The following is a 15,913-nucleotide window of genomic DNA, read 5'->3' on the forward strand; positions in this document are numbered from 1 at the left end:
AAAAATTAACAAAAATGTCAGCATGCAGCATCGAACCTACAACCTTGGGATTCACAGGCGGCGATGCTTACCACTCAACTGTGGCTCGCTGTTGTAAATAACATGGGAATAAGAGCATGCGGTTCTTCGTTTCCACAGCTCAGAAAGGGGCTTATGGCATTTCACTAACATTGAGCCATCTCTATGGGTGTATGCGTTCCATTTCGTGCAGAAGAGCTAAACTTGTTCTTATGTAGAAATTTTCAGCTATTTCGACAAGAACAAAAACTGATATCATATCACTTTGAGCTATTAATGCGATATTCATTAGATTTCTGAATAACACATCAAAATCACATCGAGCTATAACAGCAAAAATTGTTCGATTTGAGATATGATTTAGATATTCCCGTCTACCCGGGTAGGCAAGTTTGAATTGAACAAGGACCTGAATAGCATCTCATAATTGGTGTCTCTAGAAACCTCTGGGGTACAAGCATCAGCTTTGATTAGTCGTCTGTTTTGGTCATAGTGAGCTATTGAGTTTTGATCTTGATTGGTTTGCATTATGTTTCGTGCATTAAAGCTTTGCAGTTCATTATGAATACAGCTGTGAAATGATTAAAATTTTATCAAAAAGCGAGAGAAATTTAAAAAAACAGCTTTTATGTATCTCTTTGGGTAAAAGTGTTTCTGATTTGGCCACGCAATTTTCCAAAAAAAAAAGAATACTTGCACAAGTCGTGAATAGAGTTACAAAGATGAATACAGCACCTCGGTTTAGTGGATCCTCGTATTTTAACCATTTTTTAGGTATCTAATCAGTTTAAAACTGGGGTTTTCAGCCTTTTGACACGTGGAGCGCTGTATATCAATAAATTGTTTTGTTGAGCACCCATTATTGCGCCAAAGCATACCTCATGAGCATGAGCATGAGCATGAGCATGAGCATGATTGACCGCCCGCGGTTGCTCCTCTGTTATTGCAGTTGCGCCAAAGCATACCTCATGACATATTTAGTATTATAACTTGTGTGGATCGACTGAGAACTGTTACCTTAATCTCATACTTCCCCGACTAGATGAAAAAAAAAACAAAATTATTACAGGTTGTGTTATTTTGTTACAATGATTTTTGAAACAACGGTTGTTATAAAACATGTACCGTTAGTAGTTAAAATATAAAAAAAAAAATCTAACAAAACTCGTTCAAGTTAAAACAGAAATATAACTAGTTGAGATATAATCATAACAAGATTATATCAAATTTTGATAGACTAAACTTGTGAAATGATAACAAAATTATAACAAGTGCTGTTATATATTTCTGAACAAATTTGTTATGAGTTTTTATATAGATCTTTTGGCTAGAGTGACCAAAATAACAAAAATATTCAATCTTTTTCGTAAGAACACAAACAATCTCATAAACTCTGAAATAATTTTGTTGAAAAAAATATAGCGAATATTACAATAAACATGTTACGAAATTATATTGGAGACAATTTTATTATAATGCATAATATAACAAATGTTGTTATACATCTGTTTGAATAAACAAGTTTTGTTACAATTTTGTTTCAGAAATCATAAAAAATGTTTAAACAAATATTCAAATGCAAAAATCCTTATAACAGAATTCTATTCTTGTTATTTCTAACAACAGTTGTCATAGTTTTGTTATGATCTTGTTGTGTGCTTCTGGTCATGTCATTTTTTATAAATATTTCGTTTTTATAACGATAAGTGGAGAATTTTTTCTACAGATCCCGTAGCAATGACAACATTTTTGGCGGATGTATGCAAGCTGCTCATTCGCCAGATTTTTCCTCAATAGAAAACTTCTTTCAACATTCCTTATGACATCCTCACCGAGAATTGTAATGTATTTCTGATATTTTTTGTTAGATGCCCTATACTATCTTGGCGTGTACTCAGCTGATTCAATTCCAAAATTTGTAGGTGATTGTACAGGGTGGCAACGTGAAAGTGATACACTAGTTTGGGAGCCATACGTTGCCATTCATGCTATTGCATTGAATACAAGTGTGCTTGGGGAAACGGGATCTTAGATATGGGGCTTTTAAGAAACAAAGCATTCACGGATTGACTCTGAAGAATATTTCTGACAGGGTTGCCAGATCTCTTGTTCTGCTCAAGACGCACGCTGCTCACAACATTTTTTTTCGGACGATTTTATTCACTTTGGAAGCGTCTCTGAATAAACAAAATGATCGTGTGTATAAAGCAAGTCTTCGTGAAGTTCCTGCCGGAAAACAAGATATTCAACGATATCAAAGCGCTGCAGCGGTGATGGTTTGAGGCGCCATATCAACAAAAGACCAATTACCATTGTTGTTCATCGACAGGGTCCAAAAATCAACAAAGAGTGCTTTTTACAACACGTCATCAAAGATCACCCATTCCCTAGTGCCAAGAAACTGCTTGGAAAAGAAAGTTTTTGTTTCCAGCAGGACTCAGTACCGACGCATAAGGCAGTGGTTGTTGAACAGTGATGCAAGCAAAATTTACCGTGCTTCATCAGCTCATTGGAATAGCTGGTTTCGTCTCCCAATTTGAACCCACTTGGACTTTTGTACATGGTAATACATATTAGGGAACCTGGGTGACGCGAAGATCTTGGGTTTGGATACCTTCAAAATCCGTTTGGTAAAAGTTTGGGATGAAATGCCGGACGAAGAGGTGCGTGCGACTTGTAATAACTTCGAGAACCGTCAGCGGGTCGTAATTTAAAACAAAGCGGAATGATTCTAATTGAAATAAATACTTTGTAAGTTTAATACTTTGTTGTGTTATTAAAAGTGAATTTGCAGAAAAATTAAATCCTGTTTGAATTTTGCATCAGTTTTCGAGTGTATCATTTCTACGTTGCCACCCTGTATAGCTTCGGCAGATTACTGACGAGATGTGTAATAAATAATTTCCAGGGCTGTCATGGTAAAATCAGAGCTAGTTAGTCAAGGTTCCCCGATTTCAGCGCCCCTTCACTGATTCATTCCCATGGATGAGTTCCTGAAATTTATTGCACAAGCATTTAATTCTCTGATGGAACCGCTCGAGCAAATTCCTGGAAGGAACTGTTGGAACAACTTCTGAAAGAATCTATGGAACAACTTTTGAAGAAATCCCTGCTTGAATTTCTGAGAATATTGATTAAGGCGAAACTGGATTCATTTCCTCATTTTTTAGTTTTTGATTTTTTATTAAATATGAAGTAATATTTTCCAAATCGGTTTTCGTGCACGTATAGAGTATGGATCAAGGAATCTCCTGAATTTTTTTTCGTGGTGAACATGTTTTTCGTTTTTGCAGAAACCATTTTTAAACCAAATTTCACAAAAAAATGGTTTCTGCAAAAACGGAAAACATTTTCACCACCAAAAAAATCAGGAGATACTTTCATCCATACTCTACTCGTGCACGAAAACCGATTTTAAAAATATTGCTTCGTTATTTAATGAAAAATCGAAAACCAAGACAATGAGGAAATGCTTCCAGTTTCGCCTTAAGTCTCAAAGATATTTCCGAAAGTTTTGCTGAAAAAAAATCAGAAAGAATTAAAAAAATTAAGAAAATGAATTCCTGAATGAATTTCTGAAAAAAATGGGAATATTTTAAGAATTCATAGATGAATTTTATGAAGAAATTCCAGAAGAAATACCTAGAAACCCCTGGAAATACCTAACAAAACCTCTTGAAATATTTTTGGAGATGATTGTTTAGGAGATGTCCCCTAATAACAATCCCAAACAATTTTGTTATTGATTTCCTGGAGAAATCCATAGAGGAATTCCTAGAGGTATGCTTGGAGGAAATTTTGAAGGAATTTCTGAGAAAATATATACCCGGCAGAATTTATGATGAAATCTCTTTGTGACTTTCTGAATGATTTTTTGCAAGAATGTCTTTCAGCCTTTCCATAAGAATCCCTGTAAGAATCTGTAGAAAAAATGCTGAAGGAATCCTTGGAGGATTTTCTAAGACTTAATTTCAAAAATCCTTGGAGCAATTTATTGAAGAGAAATGTCTTGAAATGTGAAGAAATTTTGAGAATTTCCTAAATAATCTCTTTTAGATTTTCTAAAGCAATCTTTGAAGAAAGTTCTTTGGAAAGCTTCTAAGTTTTTTTTAATGACTTCTGAATTTCTGATTCTCAATGTATCCGTGAATCGTTTTGTGAGAAAAAAAAAACCAGCCATGCAGTATTTTCGAGAAAGCTCATGTAAGTTTTTCTGGATGAATGCATGATGATAAAAATTTGAAGAAATTCTGAATTTACGAATTTCTGGAACAATATATGCAAGATATTCTGAAAGGTATTCTTGAAGTATTTTCTACAAGAATCCATGCAAAAATTTAGGAAACTATTCGTGCATGACTTTCTTAAGAAGTTCTTGGATAACAAGGAAACCCTAGACAATTTTGTGAAAGAATTTCTGACTGAATTTCTTTAGGATTTCCTGGATGATTTTTTAAAGTAAATCTACGAGGAGTTCCCTTTGAAGTCACTGAAAGAATTTCTTTAAAAATCCCTTGGAGATTTTTTCAGTAACTCGTGAAAGATGTTTTAGAGGGTCCATGGAAGAGTTATCAAAGATTCTTTAGACATTTTTTCATAGTTATCCTTAGAGGAATTTGTAAATATATCTCGGGAGGAAAGCCTGGAGATATTTGTTAAGAAATGTTTATTCGAATTTGTTATAAAAGCTATGGAAGATTTTCTGAAAGAATCTCTCGAAAAACTCCTGCAGAAAATTCCCGAATGGATCCGATTTTTTTTATTGAGTCCCTGGAGGAATTTCCAAAGAAGTCCCAGGAAGATTTTCTGCCAGTTATTCGGAAAAAACATTTGGAATAAATGATTGGAATATCGCTTGAGAGAATGCTTAAAGGAATCATCGAAGGATTTTTCGGGAAAAAAAATCTAGAATAGGGTAAATCTCTGAAGGTTTTTTTTTTTAAAGAAATCCCAGGAGGAATTTCTGCAAAAACTCATAAACTAATGTTCTTACACAACTCTTTGTGGAACTTCTGAAGGAATCCCTAGTAGAATTCCTGGAGGATTTTTAAGTTGCTGTGGGAATTTCTGGAGAAATCCTTGGAAGATTCTCCAAAGTAACCCCAGTACAGATTTTTAAGGAACTTTTGAAACATTTTCTGAAAAAAAAAACTCTGGAATAGTTTCTGAAGGCATCGCTGACAGTTTTTTTTTAAAGGAATCTTTAGAGAAATTAATAATAATTTTCGCCAGATTTCGTAAAAAAAAACATTTGTAGCGCTTAGTTAAAGTACAAGATACGCAAACCGTCGCCTAATACGGACATCAAAATGTAGATGGTCTTGTATTGAAGTTCGAATCAGGATGCCCCCTTAGCATTAAAAACAATCCTAGATTAAACACAAGCTATGTAAACAACTAATGCGAATAAAAGGAAATCTGCCAGAAAAAAAAATGCGATTACAAGATTGACTGATGAACCAAGAACAATTATGAAATCTCGTCATCCTGGGTTCGGACTTCGTTATCCATTTGGATAACTGATGAGAACTTAAGTGTTGATGTTGATAGTGTTGTGATGTTATATTTGTGCATTTATAGGGTTCTATTTTATTTTTCATAACAAAGCTCGAACGTGAGTTTTCGCTGCAGAGTAGACCTGGCCCCTTCAATTCTTGTTCTTCTTACATCTCCGATGTGCTGCAAGCATTCATAATGACAAGCAAACTAAAGAAGTACCGTCAAATGGGGTAACTTGTAACACATTTCGACTTTGAAGCAATATCATTGAAAATCTAAACATTTGAAACATCCTGTAAAGCATCATGTACGCTAATTACCCCGAGTAGAATACTATGCAGCACTTGATTTACCAAAAAACTTTGCCACCTTATCACGAGGTGCGAAATACATGCTAGTTGCAAGTTTCCCCAAAAAATAAAATGAGTAAACATCTGTTGGGTAATTTGCAACACAGGACATGAGGCTAAGTTAGCTATCATTATACAGCACTAACATTCTAGTGCTTAGTCGTATTGTAAATTTTTGATGTGATGCATGAAAAATGCATTGAAAAGATGTACGCTAACCAATTGACATATAATTTTTCGTGAAAGGGTTGATAGCTATTGCAAGCAAGAGTATATCGTTTAACAGTCTTACGTCCCTTAAACATAAAGTATATGTGGATCTTGTGACTCAGCACTTGTTACAAAATGTCAACAATGATTATTGTCATTTCTTGAAAAGGTAGAGTGAGTCATCTTTAAGTAGTTTTCAGTTTGAAGTGGTGTTTGGCAATTTCAGCGAAAATAACATGATTGAAACACACCTATTCAACTTCGTTAATATCAGAATCGCTGATTTTGGTATTCAGCTAAAATAATTTACTCCATCTAGGCTCAGAATTGATGTTGTTGGTTGTTTTAAAGCGTCCATAAACTAAATTGCACTTTTACCAAAATGAAACACGAATAAAACTTCAAAATATTGTATATCCCAACAATGTTGGACGGTCACTTGCAAAAATGGAAAAATGAATTGTCATTTGAAAATGAACGCGTTACGTAATCAATAAATGATCCATTTCGGTTATTTCTGTCAAAATTATCGTAAAATGAAGATAAATAATTTAAGATTTTGTCAAAATTCAAATGTTGCAAGTTACTTCATAATGGTTGTCGAATATTATAACGATTTTTTACATTACTTAGTCGATAAGTTTATCAAACTTTTATCGTTTAGCCAAGCCTACTATTAGATACCCTAACTGCAAGCAAGGTCATCAGACTTATCGTACTTACCGTAGGGGAGAGGTGAAGCACGATTTTCATACTTGTTTTTATGACTTAAAATGAGTAAACTGTTTTAACGGTGTAGCTAAACAATAAACAAAGAAATAAAACTATTTTTTCCACTGAATCGATCCTTGATACTCATAATCTCTTTAAACGAAATAGTAGGGGATACTAGTTTTCATTATTATTAGAAAATACTTCACATTTAGTGTATGTCATCGTGTTGCAAGTTACACCGCTGTTGCAAGTAACCCCGTTTGACGGTAGTCAATTCTACCATTTTGCAGCGTTCTTTCAATGAATGGCTGTGTATGATTAGGCTAGACAGCGCTGGATCGTGGGTTCCAATACGAATACTAAAATAGAGCATTTGTAGTGTTCAACAATGTTGTTTTGGAACCCAACAACTTTAGAGTATAGACAACGATGTCATGGTTGCGATTTTTTCGAGTCCATGCCGCAATGGTAATGTTGTGTTACGTTTGTAAAGTAGTTTTATAATTTTTCCTTGAACCCTTTCACCGATTGAAGGAGAATTCTTCGATTTTTACGAACGTTATTTTATATGTTATACCTTCGCTCGTAAATATGTTCCTGTTTGCTAACTAAGCATTTGTAGCGCTCTGACCAATTCGGGATAAGATTACCTACAAGACATGCAAGCCGTACCCTAATACGGACATCAAAGTAGAGATGGTCTTTTATTGAAACCCGAAACGGGGTGCCCTGAAATGATTAGCACTTCCTAGACCAAACACAAGCAATGAAAGCAACTATTGCTACGAACTAAAGACAACCTACCAAGAAGAAAACGATTTACAGGATTTACTGGATTGACTGATGGATCAAGAACAATTATGAATCCTCGTCATCCTGGATTCGAACTTCGTTATCCATTTGAGTGACAGGGCACAATTCATGCTAAGTGTTGCACGTTGATAGTTTGTGCATTTGTAATGTTCTATTTGATTTATTTTTCGACACTTTACCAAAAGTGGGGTCCGGTATGGAGAATAAAATGAGCATTTGTAGGGTTCCAATATATTTTCTGCTACAATCCAACTACATAAGAACTATATAGATCTGTTGACCCGTTTTTGAGCCAAAGCGTGACATACAAATATAGACGTGAATTCTGTGTATGTGTTTTGAAGACCATCTTTTATTCTATGAATCATGGCGTACAGCTTTAGAATCATCCACTCCATTCGAGTCGATTATAAGGCGGCCGACGGCCGCCCAACATTGAGCATGCACCTACAGCCAGCAGGAGTAACTCGATGCGTAGGTTTACATAGTTAAGGCGTACTCTGTATGTAGGGTACTGACTGACTGCTGCTGGATACTACCAGACAAGTCGTTCAGAATCCTGCGTGGGTTCTTATGGAAAATTGTGCCGACAGCAGGAGGGCGGGTGGATTTTATGTGTGGGAAAATTCCCACCCTCAAGCAGGAAGACTCGACAGACTAATTCTCAACCGCCCTCCGTCTGACGGGCTGTCTTTCGATTATGAATGGATGATACAATTGTTCTCTGGTGTTGGACGTTCTGGTACATCTTTATTCCTACTTTCTTCGGTGAATAAGCTTGACAGTCGAGAATGTTTTCGCTGAGGTATCGATCCGCTCACTAGTCGGATGGGTGTTTGTGAAGAAAATCGAAGTGGGAAATGGTATTTCGTGTGCCTGACATCGAATCATTGTAGACAGTAAAGCAGAGAACGCTTTCTTCTGTCGATGTGAAGCAATTCTGGAGGAAATGTACCCCTTATTAGGAAGGATTCTGGTTTCTGATTACTAGAGATGGTAATATCATATATTACTATCTACGCTGGATGAATGCACAACTGTGAGATTACAGATCTTATCGTTAACCATGTATAACATATTATGAAAACGACTTACAGTGAAAGCACATTCTAGAAAAAATAGTAACTTTTCAATATGTTTTATTGCTTCAAATCGGTAAAATACATTGAGAAGTCTTCGGTATACTTTCCAGACTAAATACTAACAACATTAATGTTCCTTTTGATAATGTTGTCCAGGCTACTCTTAGGAACAATGCTGGGAAGATGCACCCATAAAGAAAATTAAAAAGTGGACACCCCAGACATTCATGAGACAATTTTACTACGATAATTTAGTTTTGAATATAATCTATTCTTTCAATTACCATTAAATTTCAACCAATCTTGAGTTTCCCATGAATTAAAGATGTCATCATTGCAGAAACTCGTTCCACAACTCGCAAACTCAAAAGCTCAAGTGCCCCAGATTTACATTCGTATACTTCAAGATGTTGAATTTTCTTCTTTTCTCCTTTATTTTCATGTGCTGCCCGTGCCGTGTCGATACCGTCGTGATGCTGAATGCGACGTCTCATTCCGGATTGGAAACGATACCGATGCTGATTGCTCCATCCTGATTGCCTTCCGTCCGTCGTTGGATGTTCTGCGTCGATTGGAAATATGTACCCCGTCCGATAGATAGAGCAGGCAACATCATCAGTAGTGTTTGATTGGGAAAAAATAATACTCACTCAGTGTAGGAAGTAGGAATCGGTTTGTGTGATTGATCGTTTTCTGCGTGGCATTGGCAGCAATTGGAAAAAAATCTCGAAGAAGTTTATTCCATTTGAAAAGAAAGAAAAAAGTGCATTGTGTGCAGTGAAAGTGCTAAAAAGAATCAGAGAGTCACTTGTTTGTTAGTGGAAAATTGAGTAGTTCAAAGCAGCAAAGCAAGTGACACACATCACACGGCATCAACGGTAGAACAAAGCCTGTGAGTGAAGTGTGCTAATTAGGTCGGTTGGCGTTCTAACCAGTAGACGGGGAAAATCCAGTAGTCGCTCGCAAGTTTGCTAGAGCGGGATCGTCAATTTTTCGCGCTGCGCCCGGTTCAATAAAACAGCCTCAAAATTAGTAACATCATGGCTTTCGCTGGTCTGAAGAAGCAGATCAACAAAGCGAATCAGGTAAGTCACATCTATAGAAACGTGCTGCTACTATAGTTTTGGTCATCGATTTATGGTAGCTTTTTGGATGACTTTGTGAAAAACTTGCACAATTGGCTCAAAAATCACACGTTAAAGGAAATTATTAAACTGTTCTAATGGATCACTAAAATAACCGGGATTGTAACATAAGGCTGAATTTCAAAAGGCTGAATGCACAAAAAACTGAATACGAAAGGCTGAAATCAAGAAAGTGTAACATAAGGCTGAAGGTACAAAAGGCTGAAAAATGAAAAGGCTGAAAATTCGAAAATGCATATATAACTTATAGCACGTCTTCCCTTCCTTGGAGAAACGACCGAACTGGGATCGAGCCTGCTTCTCAGCTTTGGCATATCGCGTAACAGGCACGAAGATACTCAATGCCAAAGAAAGTAAAGAAAATTTTCATAATGAAAAGTTCTTGTTCCGAACGCGAATCGTACGCGTAGCCCTCAGCAGGGGCCCTAGTTTCGAATCTGAGCTTATAGTGGAAAGACTAATGGTGCACAACAACGAACACAAAAAAGGAACTGATAATATTCATATCGTTAATTTATCCTTCTTTAAACATGAGCTATTCTTTTGAGTCATGTTGTTTTGAAGATGGTTGTCATTACGACTACTAAAACAACATCATCAGAGATTTTCCCTTCTTTGAAATATATGCTATTCTTTTGGAAAATACTGTCTTAGTAATGTAGACGTCTTGGTAGACGTTCAATAATCCATAGCATTATGGCCAGTTGTGAAACTTTCCGATTCAGAACATAGTAACTAAAGCATGTTCCCTCAAAATGGCTTAGTTTTGCCAATCATAAACTAGGGACGGTAGGACGGTCAATCGTCAAGCTCGAGCAAAACCAATGCAAGTGCCACAGCTGGGTAATCGAAAAACAAGCAAATTTTCAAAAAACATCGTGAAATCAATGAACGTATGTAATTATTCCCAACTGGCGTGATCTGTTTGTCAGAGTTGTTAGTGTTGAGGTTAGCCTTTAGGCTGGTGCGTTTGAAAACTAGTCGAATCACTGTTTCAGCCTTATGTTATTTCAGCCTTTTGATGCATTCAACCTTCTTTAATTTCAGCCTTTCGTGTTTCAACCTTTTGTTATTTTAGCCTTTTGTACGTAACCCAAATAACCAAAACGACCGCTATGAAATGAACAGATAGCGCCACCGTAGCCTTGTGTGTTGAAGTAACTCGACTGCTGTCACTGTATTGCCGTCCATATACGGTGGCGCTTTTGTTTTGATGCGGTGAGTAGCTGAAAAGTCGGCTTCAATGATCCATTTAGGAAAAAAGTACAGATTTTAGAAATTTTTAACAAAACGCTACCCAAGTAGCATTTTAAGTGTTATAAGAGCAAAAAAAAAACAAAAAAAAAACAAGGGAATGCATCCAGTTCTTACTTAAGAATATCATCCGAGTAAATGAACGAATCTCAACGAGGTTTGGGTTATGATATCCAACACAGATAGGGTATTGTCATCCTTTTTCAGTATATGTCTCCATGTTCATTCTATTCCTTTAATCGTCTGTTGTAAACGTTTTCAGCAATATTTTGCAGAATTTTGCCGAGAATTCTGTTGAGAGCTCGGGCAGTTTTATACCAGTTGTAAACGGCAGTAAATCTATCAAAAAGGTATTTTATTGTTATAATCAATGCTGCGCGTCAGAGAGTTTTGTTTAGTCCTAGATTCTGGTTTTATGGATAGCTTCAAGTATACTATAAACCTTTCATCGATGGTTTTTATAATAATATAATGTTGTCATAAAACTGTGAGTCTCTGCTACTGCTATGATAAAATTCTAACAAAAATCAAACAAAACCAATCACCAATAGAATTGTTACTTGGGTACCAAAGTTCAGCAACACATTACCGAATGTTCGATTAACTCTACCGTATCATCGGTAATGTATACCAAACGTCCTGTGCAAATAGATTTAATTTCGGTAATATTGTCCTTTTTGTTTTTTTATTCGTGAATTTTTCCTTTATGCTAATTCTTGGCACAGTAAAATTGTGCAGAACTTCCGTAGCCCAAACTTTTTTTCGAAATGTTGGTAGCGCGAACAAGAAATTTCAAAATAAATGTGCAAAAATTGTATATCCCACTAAGCAGAATCCCTGAATAAAAATCTGGTAATTTTCTGGTACAGTATTTGGTGAGATTCTCGAGAAACACTTTGAAGAGAAATTTATAACAGGTGGTCTAGTGGCTACCGCGTATGATTCGTATGCAGAAGGTCCTGGGTTCAATCCCTGGCCCGTCCCTTTCCTGCTATTTTGTATCTTTCTATGCACTTTCTTTCTCTCCTCTCTGCAAATACAACTCATATCATATGTTCATACTGCCATTCCATAGAACAACGATATAGTGCAACTACGATTATCATGAAACTTGATGGGTTTGTAGTTCATCGAAAATAATTAGACCCGTATTTTTTATTTCGTCATTAGGGTGACCAATTTTCAGGTAAGATGGTCCTAAAAATCAAGATTTTTTTAAAACTAAAAATGTTCAAAAAATCACCACTTTTGAACCAGTTGACCTATTTTTAACTTAATTTTTTTTTTGTGTAGATGGGGGAGAATCGAAAAGCTATTGAGTTCTGGTTTTCAGGAAAAATACGTTGAATAAGCCAAATTGTGTTTTTGTGCAAAAAATATGCAAATATATTAGTTTTTTCACGTTTTCATGTTCTTTGGACCAATGAGAGGTACCCTGATTTTATATTTTTATCAAACAATTCAGGAAATTTGGCGTAACATATAAAAAAATCAGAGATGTATGTTTCTTAGTTTTTCATATTTCTTCAAAAATCTTATTGTCAGATTATCCCAACACTCAAACTATCCTTATGTTTTTTTTTTCATTGTATTAGCTACACATAACATTATATTTTTGATAAAAAATCAGCCGTCTTTTAAATTATTTTCTGTATCTATTCGATCTGAAGGGGAATTACTGGTTGTATATTGCGTTCTGCTTTAGCTTAGTTATTTCTCAACCGATTTTGATTTTTCTGCACATACAGGGGATGGCCAAAATGTTTGGGATAGGCTACTTTTTTTCTCTCACAAAAAAGTTCAACATGCAATAACTTTTCATAGAGCGCATCAAAAAATCTCAAATTTTGACTGTTTGTCAACCTATTATATGTGCATCATTGGTACAAATTTGGTCTCGATTGATTAATATTTCGCAAAGTTAGAACCGTTCGGGTAAAACACTATTTTTTAGACAACTCATTTTTGAGCTGTCATATCTCGGAAACTAGTAAACCGAATTGAATGAAATTTTGAACGTACACTGACAATATGTAGATGCTTCATAAACTATTGAAACATAGGTACTTTTTAAACGTAGAAAAAAGTTATCATGGATTGATACTTTTTGGATTTTTCTCGAAAAAATGTATTTTTTTATGTCAATGTCAATAATTTTAGTGTTGATATCCAAAGATTTTCCACTTCTGTTCTCAAGTTATCTCTAATCAAATATATTAGAGCCTATTTAGATTCAAGGAACAACACATTTAGTAATTTTAGTGTGGTATTGTAAATTTTACTTATTTTCCTCTATATGGGTAAAAATTTCAACCCGGTATAACTTGATTCGGCATGAGAAAATATTACATTTTAAAACGTCGTGTTGAGTATCAATATATTGTTGATAAACGTTAAAAAAATCATTCAATTCGGTTCACTGGTTTCCGAGATATGACAGTTCAAAAATTAGTTGTCTAAATAATAGTGTTTTACCCGAACGGTTCTTACTTCGCGAAAAATTAATCAATCGAGCCCAAATTTGTACCAATGATGCACATATAATAGGCTGACAAACAGTCAAAATTTGAGATTTTTTGATGCACTCTATGAAAAGTTACAGCATGTTGATTTTTTTTGTGGGAGAAAAAAAGTTGCCTATCCCAAACATTTTGGCCATCCCCTGTATTAAATAATACACCTCAACCTCGTTTTACGTTCAGTGTTTGCTGAGCAAATAAACATCCCACCAACAAGAGAAAACATTTTTTTATATTTCTTCACAATTATAGCAATCGTGAAAATGTTTCAGAGTGTCAATTTTGCTCATTGTTTTGGTATTAGAATTTTTTTGCTCGGCCAACGATCAACGTAAAAAAAGGACGGGATGTATTTTGTTTTTATCTAGACATATTCAGGAAACACCGTGTCTTTTCATAAATCTTCAATCAAAGCGTTTCTGGGACGTTCCAGTTCCAGAGGTATTGCAGATGGTCTCAGTGTGTTTCAGGGTATGTTTTCATGAGGTTTCAGGCGTTTGCAAGGGGTTTCAGGGGTTTTCCAGGGGGTGTAAGGGATCCCGAGTAGCTGGAAAAATCTGATGAATAGCACATTCAGTTTTTATTGATTGAATTACTGAAGAGCAAAAGCTGATATTGGTTTGATTGATATAAGAAGTAAAGGATCAGAAATAATAGCAAAATCTAATATGGTGAACTACTCAATAACAGTTTGTTAGGATATTACAAGATCAAAACAATAGCAGACTAGTTTTGTCACTTTTTTCTAGAAACAAAAAATAAAAAAATGTCAGCATTTAGTATCGAACCTACGACCTTAGGATTCACAGGCGGCGTTGCTTACCACTCAACTGTGGCTTGCTGTTGTAAATGACATGGGAGTAAGAGCATGCGGTTCTTCGCTTCCACAGCTCAGAAAGGGGCACATGGCATTTCACTAACATTGAGCCATCTCTATGGGCTAAACTTGTTCTTATGTAAAAAATTTCGGTTATTTCGAGAAGCACAAAAACTTATATCATAATCACTTTGAGCTATTCGTGCGATATTCATTAGATTTTTAATCAACTCATCAACATCACATCAAGCTATGACAGCAAAAAATGTTCGATTTGGGATAAGGTTCTCGTCTACCCGGGATATAACTGTGGATTTCAGGGGCATTCTAGAGTTTAAGGAGCTTCAGAGGTGTTCCACGGGGTTTCAGAGCGTTCCAGTTGTGTTCCGGGAGTTTAGGGCGTTCCAAGAGCGTTGCAGGACATCTCAGGGAGTTGCAAAAGGGTCTTAACGTAGAAGAGTTCCAGAGGTGTTTCATGGAGTCCCGAGAGGTTCAGGGGCATTCTGGGGATGTTCTAGGGATTTCAGGGGGTTGCAAGGGCGCTCCTAGAGTGTTGCTGTGGATTTAAGCAGCGTTTTAGGAGTTTGCGTGGTGTTACGGGGATGTTAGAGCGGATTTCAGGAGCGTTTCAGGAGTTTCAGAGCGTTTCAGGGGTATTCCGGGAGTTCCAGGGCTTTCCATGAGTGTTACAGGGGATATCAGAGAGTTTCAGAAGGATCAAGGACGTTTCGAAGGGTTTCAAGTGCTTTTAGAAGAATTCAAGAGCCGTTTCAGAGATTCGGGGAGGTTGCACGGGCGTTACAGGGATGCTCTAGGGGTTTCAGGGGGTCAATTCAACGGAAATATTTTCGGATCGCTCCTGAAATTCTTTGAAAACCCTTGATTCGCCTCTAAAATTCCCCACAGAAGTTCTCTGGAACCCCCGAAAACTTCTTCGAAACCGTTCTTAATTTTTGATGACATCTACAAATGAGGGGCCCAGAATCAAAGGGGTGTAAGTGAAAATTTTGTCGATTTTGAGCTGAGATATCATAACATTCTTCAGATTTCAAGCTTTCAGGAACTTTTTTAAGATTGTTTATACGATGATAGGAAAAATTACAATAAATCAGCGAAAATTGGGTTGAATTTGAAACTCCATACATTTTGTATGGGATGAAAAATTGGTCAAAAACTTCAAACCTCATTTACTCGAAAGTGGGTTTTGTCACTTACACCCCTTTGCTTCTACCCCCTCAAATAAAAATCTGACATATTTTTAATAGGGGAACTTACAAATCCTTCTCAACGAAGCTGAGTAATATGCCCAAATTTCAAGCCATTTGGCCTACAAAAACCCCCCATGACGAACAAACCTGACGATAATACCCTTTATCACCCTAGATAAATTAGAAATTCGACTAACACTGTGAACTATTCAACAATTAGCGAGAATCGATCAACTTTGGGATGGGCTAGCTTAAGGATGCGTTCAATATTTGGGCTCCCGACT

At 36.1% G+C, this 15,913-nt stretch overlaps 1 protein-coding gene across 9 annotated transcripts in view; it reads left to right on the top strand.

Annotated features, from left to right (window-relative positions):
• Positions 1 to 15,913, top strand: part of LOC109409854 (endophilin-A) — a 188,848-nt gene that overhangs the window by 78,845 nt on the left and 94,090 nt on the right. For all 9 annotated transcript variants that reach the window (XM_062855695.1, XM_062855699.1, XM_062855697.1 and 6 more), the window contains exon 2: positions 9,284 to 9,771. In XM_062855695.1, coding sequence (XP_062711679.1) covers positions 9,727 to 9,771 — 45 coding nt within the window. In that variant the 5' untranslated portion in view covers positions 9,284 to 9,726. The remainder of the gene's footprint in view (positions 1 to 9,283; positions 9,772 to 15,913) is intronic.

The sequence above is a fragment of the Aedes albopictus genome, chromosome 3, assembly GCF_035046485.1.
Source record: "Aedes albopictus strain Foshan chromosome 3, AalbF5, whole genome shotgun sequence".
NCBI lineage: Eukaryota > Metazoa > Arthropoda > Insecta > Diptera > Culicidae > Aedes > Aedes albopictus.